General features: G+C 39.8%; 1 protein-coding gene across 3 annotated transcripts in view; it reads left to right on the top strand.

Annotated features, from left to right (window-relative positions):
* The window catches only part of GRIN2B (glutamate ionotropic receptor NMDA type subunit 2B), a 421,004-nt gene that overhangs the window by 109,339 nt on the left and 294,927 nt on the right, over window positions 1–16,738 (top strand). For all 3 annotated transcript variants that reach the window (XM_032159685.2, XM_032159686.2, XM_032159687.2), the window contains one exon: window positions 6,383–6,811. In XM_032159685.2, coding sequence (XP_032015576.1) covers window positions 6,401–6,811 — 411 coding nt within the window. In that variant the 5' untranslated portion in view covers window positions 6,383–6,400. The remainder of the gene's footprint in view (window positions 1–6,382; window positions 6,812–16,738) is intronic.

Genomic DNA, 16,738 nt, shown 5'->3' with positions numbered 1-16,738 from the left:
TCATGTAAATATCTCATTTAGTTCTTTAATGTGGTGAATTATTTTGATATATATTCTGAAGTTAAGCCATTCTTGCATTTCAGGTAGAAACCACAATTGATCATGGTGATGATGATTACTATTTAAAAAATATACTGTTTTAGTTAGCACTTTTTTTTTTTTTTTTTTGAGTTGGAGCCTTGCTCTCTTGCCAGGCTGGAGTACACTGGCATGATCTCGGCTCACTGCAAGCTCTGACTCCGTTGTTCAAGGGATTCTCCTGCCTCAGCCTCCCAAGTAGCTGGGATTACAGGCACGCACCACCATGCCCAGCTAATTTTTTGTATTTTTAGTATTTTTAGTGATCTGCTCACTTTGGCCTCCCAAAGTGCTGGGATTACAGGTGTGAGCCACCATGCCTGGCCACTAATTTTTTTTTTTTTCCTGTATGCCCATAAGTGGAAGGGATTTATAATAATCTTTTCTTATAATTATCTGAATCTAGAATCAAGCTTTCCTTCTTTTTCTTTTTGTTCCACTTTTATGAACAAGGCTTGTTTCTTCCTTAAAAGTTTGATATGCTTAATCTATAAAACCATCGGTACCACTTTTGCTTCTTTTTATTTTGGCAGAGGTGGGGTGGGCTGGTGGGATGATTGAGTGGGGAGTGGAGGACTAGGGTAGGGAGTAGTTTTGTCGAATTAGGGGTGTGGGCTTTAATAACAATTTCTAAAATTTCTAAAACTTAATTCAAATGTTCTACATTCGTTTAAGCCCCTTTCCCTATTTGCCATTTTTATTATATATTACACATTAAATGGAAAAGTAACTAGTTTTCATAATATTCATTATTTCAGAATTTCTATTATATATGTTATTTTCTCTTTCATTCGCATTTTCTCTACTTTTGTCTTGATTCATCTTGTCAGGACTTTATGTCTTTTAAAAGATCGGTTTTGTTTTTTGCTTTTCTTTGTCTTGTGTTTCATTCATTTGTTATTTTCTTGTTTGTTAGGGTTGACTGTTAAGTTTTTAATGCAATAAGTGAAAACTTAATTATAATTAATCATATTTTATTTTCTTGGTTTCTTATAAATGTATTTAAAAGTGTATTTTTCTCTCTAAATGCTTTAATTGTGCTCTAGAAATTCTGACATTTAGTATTTGTATTGTTATTCTGTTCAAAGGAATTTTAATTTCCCTTACAATTTCCTTTTTAACCTTATAGTTATTTAATCACAAGTTATTTTTTTTTAAGATTTTGGATATGTAGTATTTTTAGTACCTTTAAAAATGTACTTTTAATTTAATCATAATATAGAAAAATGACAATTGATTTCATATTGATTTTTTTAATCTATTGATGTATTTTTGTAGATTTAATATTTTTCATGTATGTACTTAAAAAGAACATCTATTCTCTGTTCTATATGCATTTCTAGGTATCTGAACTAGTTCAAACTTACAACTCATGCTTTAAAAAAATCTTTTATATCTTAGTTAATAAGATCTTTTGTCAGTTGGATTTGTTTCTCCCCATGTAAATTTTAGTTGTTGCCTTGTACATGAAAAGTCTATATTTTAGCCTCATATGTGTTCATAATGATTGCATCTTCCTGGTACCTATATGTTATATCACTTAATGTCCCTTTTGATGTTTTTGCCTTTGAATTTTATTTTGTCTTGATATTAAAATTTTGATAGATACTACCACTTTGACCTCCAAAAAGGTTATACTCGTTTATACTTCTCTTGACTTCCATTGTAGGAGAATTATTGTTTCCCCACTCTCTAATGTGACACCTTTTAAGCCTATGTCTCCTAACCTTCTGTCTTTATTTGGTAGCTTGGGAAACTGGACCTGATACATAGTTCTGGCATTTTAATCTTAACTTCACTCACTGCCTGTCATATTCCAGTCGTAGTCTCCTTAATTGAATCACTCTAAATAACGTCCTGACTGCATTAAGGGATGGTGCTTGGAATATTTTTTGACTTAATTATTGATTAAGTCACATTTTATCCTTCCAGTTGGGGTTGCCCCAGGACTCAGTTTTCTAAGGACAGGGTTGGCCTGGCTTCTCACCCAGATGTGTCTTCCCTTTGAGCCTGCTCTGAGCAAAGTGTAGACTGTTTCCCACTATAGTTACCCTGTACCAGTTATCAGCATGAAGATAAGCTCCTGTGGCCTTTTGTTTACTATGGATCTTGGGATCACTTAGCCCAAGCTTAAAGGAGGCAAAGAGCCAAATGAGTGAACAGTCAGCTCTCTAATCCTGCTGCTTTGTTGCTAGTCCTGCTGGTACACCCTAGTTTCTGAATTCATGGCATGATTTTGATATGCTGAGCTCCACTGATTCCCAATACTGGCCCTGGCCTGAGTGACTCTTGAATTTATCTACATGACTAGTAAGCTGTCAGTGGAGGTTGCTGCTACCCCGAGGCCATTATGGGACATCTTCTTCAGGGAGTTATATCGCTCAGGGAACTAACATCTTTTGCCCCATGTGGGGTTCCTCTTAACATTCCTTTCAGCCTCTGTCTGCCATTCTTTCACCCTCACCTCCCACACGCTCACTTTGTGCTATCATAAATAGCTAGGCTCCTTGAACAGCTTCTATAGAAGCTTAAACGTAATATCTTTTGCATCTGTAGAGTATTTTAGATTCTTCAAAGCACTTCCATATACATATTTTCATTTGATCTTCACAAAAATCTTTCAGGTATGTAGGTTAGGTATATTATCCTGGTTTCACCGATGATAGCATAGAGATGGTAATTAGGTGACTCGCCCATCCTCAGGCACTGTGTTAACGCAGAACTGGTATTAAAACACCAGTTGGTTTTAGTTGGGGATTTCATTCATTCACTCATTCATTCACTCAACACTCATATTATACTGAGAGGCCCCAGAAGGGAAAGAGCAAGGGCTTTGTAACCAGACAAACTTGGGTTTGAAAATTGATGCCATCCCTTAATAGCTGTGTAATCTTGGTCATGTACTTAACCCTCAGTTTTCTCATTTGTAATAAAGGGAAAGTATGACTTACAATGTTTTTGTGAGTATCTAATAATGCATGAAAATTACCTGGCAATAATAATATCTGGCACCTGGCAGGTTGAACTATTATAGGTCAAAAATAGTCAAATATTAACAATTTTATGTGGTTCAACCTAATGGTAGAAACTCAATATTGGCCACCATTTATTGAGTCCTTCCTTATTGCATATGAGGCACTGTTAGAGCTCAAGAATATGAATAAAAGTGAGGAAACATTTTCTTTATGGGTCTATGTCTGTATCTTCTGCTAGACCATGGTCCTGAAGGATAGAATCTGTATCTGTTGCGTCCTCACCACCAAAAAAAAAGAAAAAAGTTCACTAGGTTATAAGTGCTCAATAAATAATTACTGAATTGAAAAAGTCCCTGCTCACAAGGAGGTTATCAACTAGTTAAAGTAGGTGGACACATCATCATATATTGATAATAAAAGTTCATGTGTATTTAGATAGATACATGCAGGCTATGGTGAGAGCCCAAAGGAAGCAATGCTCAATTCTACAGGGGGAGCAAGACTTCCTAGAGCAGGTGCATCAAGACTTATCATGGTGTCTGTGAGGAAGAGAGCAAAGCCACTCTGCTTATCTTGGACTACATGCTTTCTCTCAATGAATCCCCTTTTAATGTTGGAAATTGAGTTTGTATTCAAAGTAGCCTCTTTGTCTCACAGCCCCTCTGCTACTGTTATCTCCCATAATGTATTGCTTTGTAAAGTGCTTTGCTGTATCCTGAGTATAAATGAGATGCCCTGTAAAACCAGATGCTATTCTTTGGGTGTCACAACTAGCCACTGCATAGCCAAATATAATATATTGTGTGAGACAAGATAGAGGAACACAAGAGATATTTTAGAGAGAGCAAATAAAACATCAAAGTGGGAGAGTGGAGTGCATTAAAGGTAATAAACTGTCACGGCAGAGTGGGCCACTTTTAAATGTGAAGGAAACTAATTTAGTGACTTGTAACTGTAGGATTAGAATACCATTGGAATGAAATTAGCTTATAGTTTTGCAAAACGGTAAATCTTTTGGCTTTCCTTGAGAACCAGTCATTGGAATTGAACTGTGTGTGTGTGTGTGTGTGTGTGTATGTGTGTGTGTGTGTGTGTAGCTTGTCCACGGCTTTGTGGTGCTAAACCCCTTCTGTCTTCCTCTGAATATCAGTACTACTCAATTGCCTATCTAGTGTTTCTTTCCTTTAAGTTCTGAGAGGAGGAATTCAGGCCCTGGTTCTCCTGCTAAATTGTGTACAGCCCATCAGCAAAGGTTTCCAGGGATCGTGGAGTCATTCCCTCTTTTCACAGAGACACTGAGATCAGAAAACTGTCAGGAGTAAACTTTGCTCAGGCATGAACCACTGAGCTACTCATCTTATTTGCGAGAGAGAGACAAGGCAATCAATACAGGTCTCCTTCTTGGCAGCGTTGAAGGATGACTATACCATTAAAAGTTCCAAAATGTTTTCTGCCAAGAACTGGATTGGATTTTGTGCTTCTTCAGCCGCAAAATGTCCCAGCATCTTGCTCCCAAATCATTAATGCCCTTTGCAGTCAAGACTGACTGCTTAGCTCGAACACTTCCTTATCTTTCTTTATTCAATACCATCATGATTTTTTAAATTAGCTAATCTCTCAACAGTTTTAGATTTTTGATCTCTCACCTGTTTTTTTTTTGAAACAAGCAGGAGATCTGAAGCAGCATTTTCATCCTTGATTGCATGCTCTCTCTCTCTTTGTAGAAGAATGAGAATCTGGTTTTTGTTCTGGGTGCAGTTTGTAGAGTATTGCCTTGGAGTATTAAAATGCTGTGTTTATGTATTGGCATGCTGGTGTTATAATGCTATTGACCTTGGATAATTACATAACTGTGTTGAGCTTCTGTTTTTCTATTTGAGAAATGGGAATAAAATGTCTAATTTATAGGGTGTCCATGAAGATCAGAGAGATTATATATGAGGAAATGCCTAACACAGTGTGCAGCATATAAAAGATGTGCAATAAATGATTCTTTTTAATTTTTTATGGATTCAGGCAGTACATGTATGCTTTTGTTACATGGATATAGTGTATAGTGGTGAAATATGGACTTTTTAATGTAGCCATCACCTGAATAGTGAACACTGATTACTTAAAATAAAGCAACATAAGCAGAACTAGTTATATTAAAATAAGAGGAGCTCTTGGAGAATAATGAGAAGCATAGAGAGAGATGGCCAAGGCTTATATTCTATAGAGCGTTATGTCCTTAGTTTTGTGCATAGAGTAAGATTTAGGGTCATATGTGGAAGTAAAAAGGAAGGAGTTCCTTGTAGGTAAAAGGTGGCAAATTATATGAAAATACGGTATCAGTCATTTTAGGGAAGTCACGACTGTAGGATGGCATCAGGAAAAAAAAAGGAACATTTTTCAAATGTGGCTCTAACATTACTTCAGCTGCTAATGGTATTTGTTTAAATTTCTGTATTTTGGTGCCCAAATAGATTGGAGTAATATGTGTTCCTTATAATAATTGGTTATATGAGAGGCAGTTCCACGTAGTGTAATAGAACACATATTGGAATACAAAAGTCAGAAGATCTGGGTTCAGGTTTGTTTCACTTAATTGATTGGTTCATGGTCTTAGAACACTTAGCTTCTCTGAGCCTTGGCGTCAATGTTTATAAAAATGGGGATAATAATGTTTTTCTTATTTTATTCCCTACTGGGTCATTGTAAGGATCAATTGAGGCAATGTTTTAAAAATACTAGTCATGTATCAGTTGTTCTTGTAATTTAATATTAAGAGCCAGATACTAACAAGGTTACTAAAGAATTTTCTGGCTGTTGTCCTCATGGAGGCAAACATAAGGTGAAGGCAGCAAGAATGCAGGGCTTGTGTACTTATAGCCCCCCACATCCAGTTTATCCAGCCCATGTTCTGTTGGTCATCTCTGCTGAGCACGTTTTTCTGCTCACTTTGTCTGGCCTTGCTTTCCCTCAGCCCAAGAACAGTACAAGGGTGGGCTGTAACAGGAGGGCCAGGAGATTTGTGAATGCGTACTCGCATGGCTACCTGGACCGCTCACAACCCCTTTTCCTCCTTTGTCTCTGCCTGTAGCTGCCAATGACTATAGCAATAGCACCTTTTATTGCCTTGCTCAATGATTTCTGAGGCTTTTGAAAGTTTCATTTTCTCTCATTCTGCAGAACAAATACCAGAGATAAGAGAGTATGCTGGTAGATGGAGTTGGGTTTGGTGTTCAATGAAAGGAGATAAGGTCCTCGAATTGCAGTATCTAGCCTCTTCTAAGACAGGTTACGTGGTGTGGGTCCTATTTTAACATGCTCTTTCTTTGTGTTTGCAGGGAGTCGACGAGTTGAAGATGAAGCCCAGAGCGGAGTGCTGTTCTCCCAAGTTCTGGTTGGTGTTGGCTGTCCTGGCCGTGTCAGGCAGCAGAGCTCGTTCTCAGAAGAGCCCCCCCAGCATTGGCATTGCTGTCATCCTCGTGGGCACTTCCGACGAGGTGGCCATCAAGGATGCCCACGAGAAAGATGATTTCCACCATCTCTCTGTGGTGCCCCGGGTGGAACTGGTAGCCATGAATGAGACTGACCCAAAGAGCATCATCACCCGCATCTGTGATCTCATGTCTGACCGGAAGATCCAGGGCGTGGTGTTTGCTGATGACACAGACCAGGAAGCCATCGCCCAGATCCTCGATTTCATTTCAGCACAGACTCTCACCCCCATCCTGGGCATCCACGGGGGCTCTTCTATGATAATGGCAGATAAGGTAAAAAGGGGCAGCAGGGAGAAGGGCCTGAGGGTTTGTACTGAGGACTAAACCATGCATTTGTTTTCCTGTAAAACTTGGTTGTTAATGATGGAAGGTAACCAGATTGCATTGACAGCGTGGGTAGGCCAGCAATTAATCCTTTTTTGTTTTGTTTTGTTTTCTCTTTGAGACAGAGTTTTGCTCTTGTCAGCCAGGCTGGAGTGCAATGATGCCATCTCGGCTCACTGCAACCTCCGCCTCCCACGTTCAAGTGATTCTCCTGCCTCAGCCTCCCGAGTAGCTGGGATTACAGGCGCCTGTCACCATGCCCAACTAATTTTTGTATTTTTAGTAGAGACAGGGCTTCAGCATGTTGACCAGGTTGGTCTCAAACTCCTTACCTCAGGTGATCCACCTGCCTCAGCCTCCCAAAGCACTGGGATTACAGGCGTGAGCCACCGTGTATGCTCAGCAATCTTTTAAAGGTGAAAGTGAGGGAAAGGTGCTGGTATCTAGAAACTCCTATAGTTTTGAAAAAGTTTTTGTGTCCACTTGTTTGTAAATGGACTCACTGAAATGACTAAGGGATGTTGACGCTTGTAGCTCTGGGATACCGTTTCTTCAAATGGGTATATGAAAGGCATACTCTGTTATTCTTTGGCAATACATGTTCTCCCCCATACTGTTTTCAAGACTATAAAAAGAAAAATCCCTCAAGGCAGGTGATTTCTCTCCTTGAAGATACAAATGTCATAGGGAAATAATTCTTGCCAAGGTATTAACGCTCATCACACACATTGATCTGCACATCCAAATGGATTTTAATCCATGGAACCTGTAGCAACACATTTTCCCCATGCTTAGATTTGAAGGCAATTGGGTGCACATTAAAATCACCTGAAGAGCTTTCAACACTGCCGATGCCTGAGTCCCACCCCTCGGGATTCTGATTATTGGCCTGGGCTTTGGGAGTCTTAAAAGCTCCCCAGGTGATTCTAGTGTGCAGTTAAGATTGACAACCACTGCTTTAAATCTCCAACAAATCCTAGCCTCTCCTGCATTAATGTTAGGTTAATTGTCATATGACTAATTGCCACTTGACACTGGGGCTTATTTCCTAACTGCAGAAAAAAGCGTTTTATTCTGCTTTGGGTCGTTTTGTTTTTACATACTATCAGTTATTCAGTTATTTTCCTTGCTTTGCTGATTATTGTTCATTGCTTAGATACAGCACTTAGTACATATGCACTGTCCTTTGCAGCCAGCCATTCACGTCTTAGAATAGTTAGTTTCACCACAAGTGCTACGTTTATCATTTTTCATCACTTTGGGTTTCTACTATTGTCATTGTCATCTTATACTTTTTATCACCACATTCAAACCTGCCTTTAGTTTTGTACTTAAAAGACATGCTTTCGGGTTAATAATGTTTGTAAACACCTTAAAACCTAGCACAGACACCACAAGCATGCTGCCTGGCTAGTTGAGAACCTCCGCAGTGGAGCAGCTGAGCCGAGACTGAAAGAACCTTGCATGACCGCTACCGCCACCTGTCGGCAGCAGGCAGAGATGACTAGCTTCTGCTTCAGAGCTTCCCTTCAGTCTAGGAAAGGTCAGGTTGACGGTGTTAAGTGAAGACATTGCAGTATCATATGAGAAACATATTCTTCCATTTACGTGGGTGCAGGTACAGATGTTAGAAAATAGGCACTAGCAAAAATATCCCATGCTAAGGGAAGTGGGAAAAATAAGCAAAATGGAAAATATAGAGTGCCGTGGCAGAACCCATTGAGTTGTGCTTCAGGTAGATTTTTTTTTTTTTTCAAACATGATTGTCCTTAGCAAATTATATTTTATTTTAACAGTGGCAATTTGAGGGCACAATTTTGCTTTGAAAGAATTCTGATATGGTTAAGAGCGAATTTTAAAATTACCATGAATAAGTACATACTTAACTTTGAGAGCACAACAGGTAAAAATGATTTTTTTTCTCACGTGGGCTATTGTACAACCTATATTATTTCTCCCTGTTAGAAAAGGTTATGCCTAAACTAGCTGATTGCTTCTCTCTGGTACCTTTTACAAATCCACAACATCATTATACAAATATGAGGTAAGATGCAGAGCATGCAGAGAGACTGAACTCTTTTTTTCACTGATGTATCTTAGGGGCTTTGAGAGTGTTCCCCATATGCTAGGCGCTTAGTGCTGTGTACGCACTATCTTATTTAATACTCTTAACTACTTAGCGACCTAAGTGGTATTGTTTAATCTTTATCTTACAGATGGGGAAACTGAGGCTCAGAGAGGTTAAATAAGATATCTAAAATGCCATAGCTCTTAAGTGGAAGCCAGGATTTTAACATTGGTTGCTGGCTTCAAAGGCTATGTACTCTCTTGCCTCTCAAGAAAATGACTGGTTAAGGTCTCATATATCTTACTACCCTTCACTTTCTCCCTTGTTAGATGGCATTGTGGGGGATGTCATCTGACTGAAAGTGATCTATTACGTGATTTACAATCAGGCAATACTGGAGTCTAACTACAAGAGAACATAACAAGGGTATGAAATGGTGGGGCGCTTAAGTGTAGCACAATTCCATAGAGGACCCACTGGCTACTGCCTTCCAGGAGTAAATAGGAGAACTGACACCAGTAAAGTGAATTCTTCTAGGTCACTGTAATGAGACCTCCTCTCATCACTTTCCCCTTGCTCCTGCCTTCATTGCTACCACACCCAAATATTCCATCATGTCTTTCTCTCCGCCAAATAAGGAGGTGGGCAATGACTTTTAGATGCTTTTCTAAAATAGTGTAAATATCTGACTTTTGACCTGGAAAGAATGGTTTCTAAAAGGTAAGCAGCAAGAGGGAAAAGAAGAAAGAAAAAGATCCAATAATGGAGATCCTGGAAAGTTGGAGGCTCAGCCCCAGGGGTTTGATGCTGAATGGGTGGTGGCAGGAGCTACCTGGAGAGAGAGTGCCAGCAGCAAACTTCCCAGTAGCCGTGCAGAGGAATGTCTGGGGGCTTAACGGATTTGCATAAAGGCAAATAAAAGGAATCCCCAAATCTCAGAGAAAAAAGCCTTTGGGACAAGTTTCAAAAATAAAACACCTCAAAACTAAGGCCAGGCCAGGCGTTTTTTGTTTTTTTGTTTTTGGTTAATAGAAGTTTAAGTACCATGACCATATTTTACAAACATAGAATGGGGACACACAGTTGGACAACTATTAATAACAGGGGAATAGGACAAAACATTTGAAAGTGGAACTGATGCAGAAAATCTAAGACATGTAGCTTGGCCACACTGAAGGCTCATAGTAATCGTCTGAATGATGATCAATAAGCCTTCTATTTTGTTCTCCCCTTCTCGGAGACAGGTAATTGTCAGTCTGTTTTAACTTAAATTTTTGTTGTTAGTTTATTTCCAATAAAACCCACTTAGTAAGTGCTCTTGTGGACAATTGCATTACAGGGATAAAGTTTGTATTCAAGAAGTTTTTGATGCTGGAGGGACAGCATTGTTCTGTAGACTTTTGACAACAGCACAGACACAGTTCAGCAGTTCAGCACCTGGTCAAATAGCCTGTGCTCACTTTTTTGCATATGCTAATTAATCAGTAAGAACATTAATTAGCACTCTGCTTTCCCAAAGAGGAAATGAGCTTTATATTATGGTGGAAAGAAGCATGGAGGCTAGCTGAGTAGGGCTATTAAAAAATCAGAATTTAGAGTCCAAGCTGGATTCAGGCATCACTTCCTAAATGTTGGAATCAGGACAAGTCACCAATCCCTGACTCTCAATGTTGGTTTCCTTGCCTGTATAATGGAGATAATAATATGTTGATTACAGGGTTGTTGAGGATTAAATGAGGTGATATATGGCAAGTGCTTCACTAAAGTGTCCAGCCTAACATTCAACAGGTGAGGCTGGAGGCTATGTGGAGCAGTTTGGAGGGAGTGAGAGTGTATCATGATGCAGGAAAAGAATGGGAATCGAAAGGCAGCATGGACAATTGTAGAAAAAACTAAATTGGAGACCACCCAAGAAGGGCATATGGTTGAAAGGTGAAAATCCGGGGGAAGGCTCTGAAGTGTGAGGTGGGAATCTTGGTCTCACCCCACCGGGGAAGTTGAGGCTCACAAGTAGTATGGAAGCCTGCTGCAGCCACACAGGGCATGGTCCCTTAAAGAAAATCTCTAACCTGGAAAGAACTGCTAGGTGCTTGTAGCAGAAGACTGTTTAGAATAGTAATGGAGAATGTTTAAAAATGTATGACGTGCTTTTTGGCAGTTCCCCACCTGAGTATAAAGAGCCTATTTTATTTTGCCTTGTTATAATTGCTTTTATTCTCCCTGAGATCCTGGATTTAAGATGCCCATCTGAAACCAAATAATGAACTGAAGCTAGGTGTATTTCCATTTCTTTCTAGGAGGTTTTTCTACTGATTGTCTGAAATCTTCCCTGGGTTTTCAGATTTTAGCTTAGAAAGGTTAAGTAACTAATCCAGGATATCACAGCACATTATTAGCAATGGGACTAGAATTCAAATATCAAGAATACCTATTTTGAAACCTACGCTTTCTATTATACAATTCTGCATCATAAGACACTGAACTAAGAATTACACATCCCTGAGTTTTAGTCTCCATTCTGATGAGCTTTGAAAATGTGGGCAAACACATTACTTATACTACATGATACTCAGTTTATAGTTTATGAGATATAAATCTTGTGTTCTGCCCTATACATCTTACATTTTGAAGATAAAATGAAATAAAATATGTGGAAGATTTTAGAGCTGTACCGTGGCAAACAGACACTTTAGGTGAGGGAAATAAGGAGTAGTGATAGGGAATGACAGAGTCAATGACAACTGTTTTGTCCTTGGCATTAGGACTAATGAAAATGGCTTGGGCAGAAGGTAGGAAGGAAAATAGAAAGAAGTTACAGTAGGAGCAGGCAAAAGGATTCAACATCCAACTTCTAATGCTCCAAGAATGGGGAAGAAAAGGGTATGCTGAGTAAAGGATCAGGATCTGGAAATAGACGTGTTGATCAGGGTGTAGCATGGTAGCTAAAACGTGCATCACATTCTGGATCTTATTCTTCCTTAGATGACATGCAAAAATATTCTTACTGTGGAGTCTATTGCTATGATTCTTTCCTTTCTAAATTGCTTCTTTGGGGGCCAGGCATGGTGGCTCATGCCTGCAATCCCAGCACTTTGGAGGCTGAGGCAGGCAGATCACCCTAAGTAAGGAGTTTGAGACCAGCCTGGCCAACATGGTGAAACCCCGTGTCTACAAAAAATACAAAAATTGGGTGTGGTGTCACACACCTGTAATCACAGCTACTTGGGAGGTTGACGTAGGAGAATTGCTTGAACCTGGGAGATGGAGGTTGCAGTGAGCCGAGATTGCACCACTGCACTCCAGCCTGAGTGACAGAGCGAGACTCTGTCTCAAAAATAAAATAAAGTAAAATAAAATAAAATAAAAAATAAATTGCTTCTTTGGGAATGGATGCTTTCAATAGCACTTTTCATTTTCTGTACTGAGAGCCACATTTCAGAATCTAATTGGGGATAGGAAGATGGCCCTACTCTTCTTTGGCTTCATCCTCTCCCCCTCTTCCCCTATCCTCTACCCCCACTTGCTTAATGACAGTGGTTTTGGAGAGAGTAGATGGGCTGGCAGTGGTGTGTGACACTGGGAATAGACTATTGCCTTCCCTTGGCTCATATGGATTTGCATATCCACATAATCTTGAAACCAAGATGGCTACATGTTACTCATGCCTTACCCTACGCTTCTTCACTAATTTCTGGTGTCTGTTAGATTGTTACCTTGCTTTTAGTTGTCTGTGATATAATATTCCTTGGGACGGAATACTTTGGGAGCAAACTGTAGTGTTATGGCATTTCTTGGATGAAGGGTATTAAGACATAGATGTAGGAAAAGTGACAGGAAAAAGACTAACATAATATGTCAACTTTGAACCAGGCATGATGTTAATGAGCATTTTAATTCTTATGCAATCCCGTGAGGGAAGTAGTAGTATTTCTTCTTTCCTGATGGGGAAACTAAATCAGAGAGCGTTTATGTATGTTGGCCAAAGTCACACATCTACAACAATAGTGGGACTGAAATCTGAATTCAGACGTGTTTGACTTTAAGACTTTTTCCCAGTGCACACAATGAGGGAGTAAGAAAAAAAAGGCCAGGATAAAATTACCTGGAGCTCAGTTTCTTCTCTCCAGTTTTCCCTACTTGAACTATATTTTGGGGAAAGATGGGTAGGCAGTGCTCTCTAAGGCACTGGAAACTTTGTAGTGATGTAGCTCTGTCTGTCTGGCTCTTTCCACCCGCTTCTGTGAAATGTGTTTCTTGTTGGCCAGCACATCCTGTCTTTAAAAATTGGAGCTAGGATTTTCTTTAGGTGCAGTGTTAATGATTGTAACAATTGAAGCCCAGAAATTGCTTCGACATTCATAGAAATACAGGCACTTGGTGCTGGCAAGTAACACACCAGCCATCACTTGTCATACATTTTCCAGGGACGTGATGGTGTCTAAAAGAAGGTACCAGCACAAGGAGAGAATGCAGACTTTGGAGTCAATGGGCTCTACTCATTCTCAGCCATGTGACCTTAGTTGGACTCTTCAGACTCTCTGAGCCTCAAAATCTCCTTCTGTAAAGTGGAAACAAAAATAACACCCAGCTCATAGAGGGTAGGAAGCCTTATGACACAATGTACCCAGTGCATGGTAGACAGTTGGCGCTTAGTATATGCCATCTTGGATTCTCAAAAACCAGACTTGTCCTAAATCATTTGAGGAAAATGGATTCTAATTTTTCCTATTAACAGAAATAGAAGATTTGGGGATGTTAACCTGCTTCCATTTAGACGTGGTGGATAAACAACAGCTCAGTAGGTTCCACCTCTTTGGTGATGCAATTACTGATATTGACTTGATCAGAACTTATCAGGATTTTCAAAGCAGAGACATAAAGTGATTTCAACAAACAGATACACATAGGATATAAGCATTAAAGACAAGTCAAGATCATTTTCTAAAAACATAGCGGAATAAAATAGTGTTTGAATCAGAGTCACTCATAGATTTGGAAGTGTTAATATGTTAAAAAAAGTGAATTATTACATGAAGGAAATATTAATGGTACTAGGTGAGAAGTAGTAAAATGTTATAGATACAAGACAACATAAATTTACTAAATATTGCCAGCCAAATTTTATATCACATTGATATTGCTGAAAAAAACTCCCTGAATTATGATTTCTATACAAAGAGTATATTCTTAGTCCCCTTTCTGAGACTTCTGTGATTCTTTTTGTCTTATTAGATCTACATTTTATTCAAAATTATATTTTGATTCTGTAGTTTAAAGGTCTAGCATGCAGGAGAGTAACATTAAAGGTGGTTATTTTTATTCTACCTTTCTGAGTACAATAAAGGTTTATTGCTATAATTCTATTTTACACAGACAAAGAAGATCTAATTATTGTAAGTTATTTTAAGGTTATGATGAGAAAGACTGACACTGATTGATCATTTATTTTTTGTCAAACTCTGAGCTAGTCACTTTATATGAGCTAGTCATCTTATATATTTTATCTCATTTAATGTTTTCATTGAATTTAGAAAGCACGTATTTTATCTTTATTTTAGAGACAAGGAAACTATAGATCAGAGAGGTTAGCTATGTTGCCCAATACCTTTAGGTAGTGATTTGCTCACCGTAGCTTAAACAAATGAGTCTGTGGGTGTCTCAGAACAAAGAGTCTAGAGACAGAGGCTGCTGGGGGTGGTTCACTGGCTCGGTGATGTCAGTGCTGACATCTGGGGTTCGCCTGGCATTTTGTCATGGTTGGAAGGTGGCTGCCCCAGCGTTAGTCATCCATCATGCTCATACTTAATGAAGGAAAAAGAAGTGGGTTGATATTGGATTAGAAAAAGTCTTCCCCACATCCTGATTTCATGAGCCCAAACGATGTCACATGGGCAACCCTGTGGACGTTGCAAGTCTCTCTGGTGGAGGTGACAAGGGGGGAAAGGAGTGGGAATGGCTTTGGGGCTAGTCAACAGACAGTGTAGTCAACAGACAGTGTAGTCCACTGTGTCTCAAAGGAAGTGACATCCTGGGAATTCAACCAATGCCTGTATGAAACAAAGCCCAAACATCGTGTATTTCCCTTGTCTCACACCAAACCCTCTTTTGTGTCTTAGTCTAGTCTTCTCCAGAACTAGGATCTTGGTTCATCAGTCATTTTCTTTTTTTCTTAACTATCAACTTATTCCTCTCTACTGGTATCTTCCCTTTTAGGGATTCTTAGAAGACGTTTGGGAACGTATGAGGGTGATTTTTGGATGTCATAATAACTGGCGTGTGTAGTGTGTGTGTGTGTGTGTGTGTGTGTGTGTGAACGCACGCACGCACCGCAGGCACTGAGAACTTAAGAGAACTGGCATGTTAAGCGGCCTGTAATATATGTGTTAGTGTCCCACTGTCAAGAATAGTCTTACCCAAAATATCAATTGTGCAACCAAAATATCAATTATCACTGTGGCCCATAAATGTGCTCAAATCACCCTCATCTTATTAAACAAACATGAAAGTTTTCCTTGATGCTCATTCTCCCTCCCTGTCTCCTTCTTTTCACAGTTCACCTCCTTAAAGGGTAGCCTGAAATTGCCTTTTGCACTTCCTCATCTCTCACTTCTCCAAGGTGCCAAATCCAATGGACTTTTCAAGTAGTTCTTGACCTTCTGCAGCACTGAATACTGTTGACCCTTTTAGTGCTAGTCACAAAAATTACGATAAGAGTAATTAGATTTGTCACAGATTTGGTGACAGCGGCAATGAGAATGTATAGAATTTAGAACATGGGTGGGTCATATAGGTGGAAATGTCTAGTAAGCACTTGGATTTGGGCCTGGAGGTAGAGTGAAAGATTTGGGCTGGACATGTAGCTATAAGCCTCATTTGCAGGGACAGGATAGCTGAAACCATGAGAGTGGATGAGATGGCTCAGAGTGAACAGTGGAAAGGGGAGAGAAGTGGGTCAAGGGCAGAACCCTGGGTGCACCACCATTTGAGGGATGGCCAGGGGAGGTGCAAGGTGCAGATGATAAAGGATCTAAGACAAAATTATCAGAGAGATAAGAAGAGAACACGAAGAGCAAGGAAGGAGAAGCATTATAGGAACCAAGAGTTCTAAAAAGGGAGTTATTTCTCAGTCTGGAAATCAACTTAGAGCCCTCCCTTCCCCTCCGACAGTAATGGGACCTTGATAGTTCCACCTTCTTAGGTAGCTCCAATTTGTCCCCTCAACTCCATACATGCTGCAGTGACCCAAGGGCTGGCACTCATTCTCTCTTGTCTGTGCTGTCACATGGAAGCTTACCTGTGATTCTTTAGAAACCCAGATCTGATTATTACTTTTTTGCTTAAAACCGCCCTGGCTTCCTTCAGCTTAGAATGAAGCGTCCTCTTTAATCTGGTCCCAGGCCACCTCTCCAGGATTTCTCTTAACCTCCCTGCCCTTGAGCAGCAATGTCAAGCCACACTAAATTATTTACAGCTCCCCGAATGGTTCCGACTGTTTTACATCTCTGTGCTTTTGTCTTTGCCACCTCCTCTTCTTAGAATGTCCTCTTCCTTGCCCACCCCTTGTCCACTTTATAGGAGAATTCATGACGTTTCTTCTGTGTGCACTTTCCTGACTCCCACCTTCACAGAATCTGCCATTTCTTTTCTTGTGCTTCACCTGTGCCCTCTTCATGCTTTTATTATAACCTGCCTTGTTAACACATTTGTCTCTCTTGCTGCAGAGTAGGCTCATTGTGGGCCAGGGCTATGCTTTAGTAATTTTGTCTTCCTAGCACATAGTGTCAGGTTCGTAGTAACAGCTAACTTTG

The sequence above is a fragment of the Hylobates moloch genome, unplaced genomic scaffold, assembly GCF_009828535.3.
Source record: "Hylobates moloch isolate HMO894 unplaced genomic scaffold, HMol_V3 SCAFFOLD_8, whole genome shotgun sequence".
Classification (NCBI taxonomy): domain Eukaryota; kingdom Metazoa; phylum Chordata; class Mammalia; order Primates; family Hylobatidae; genus Hylobates; species Hylobates moloch.
Note: the sequence above shows the minus strand (reverse complement) of the source record. Positions and strands in the feature narration are given on the sequence as shown.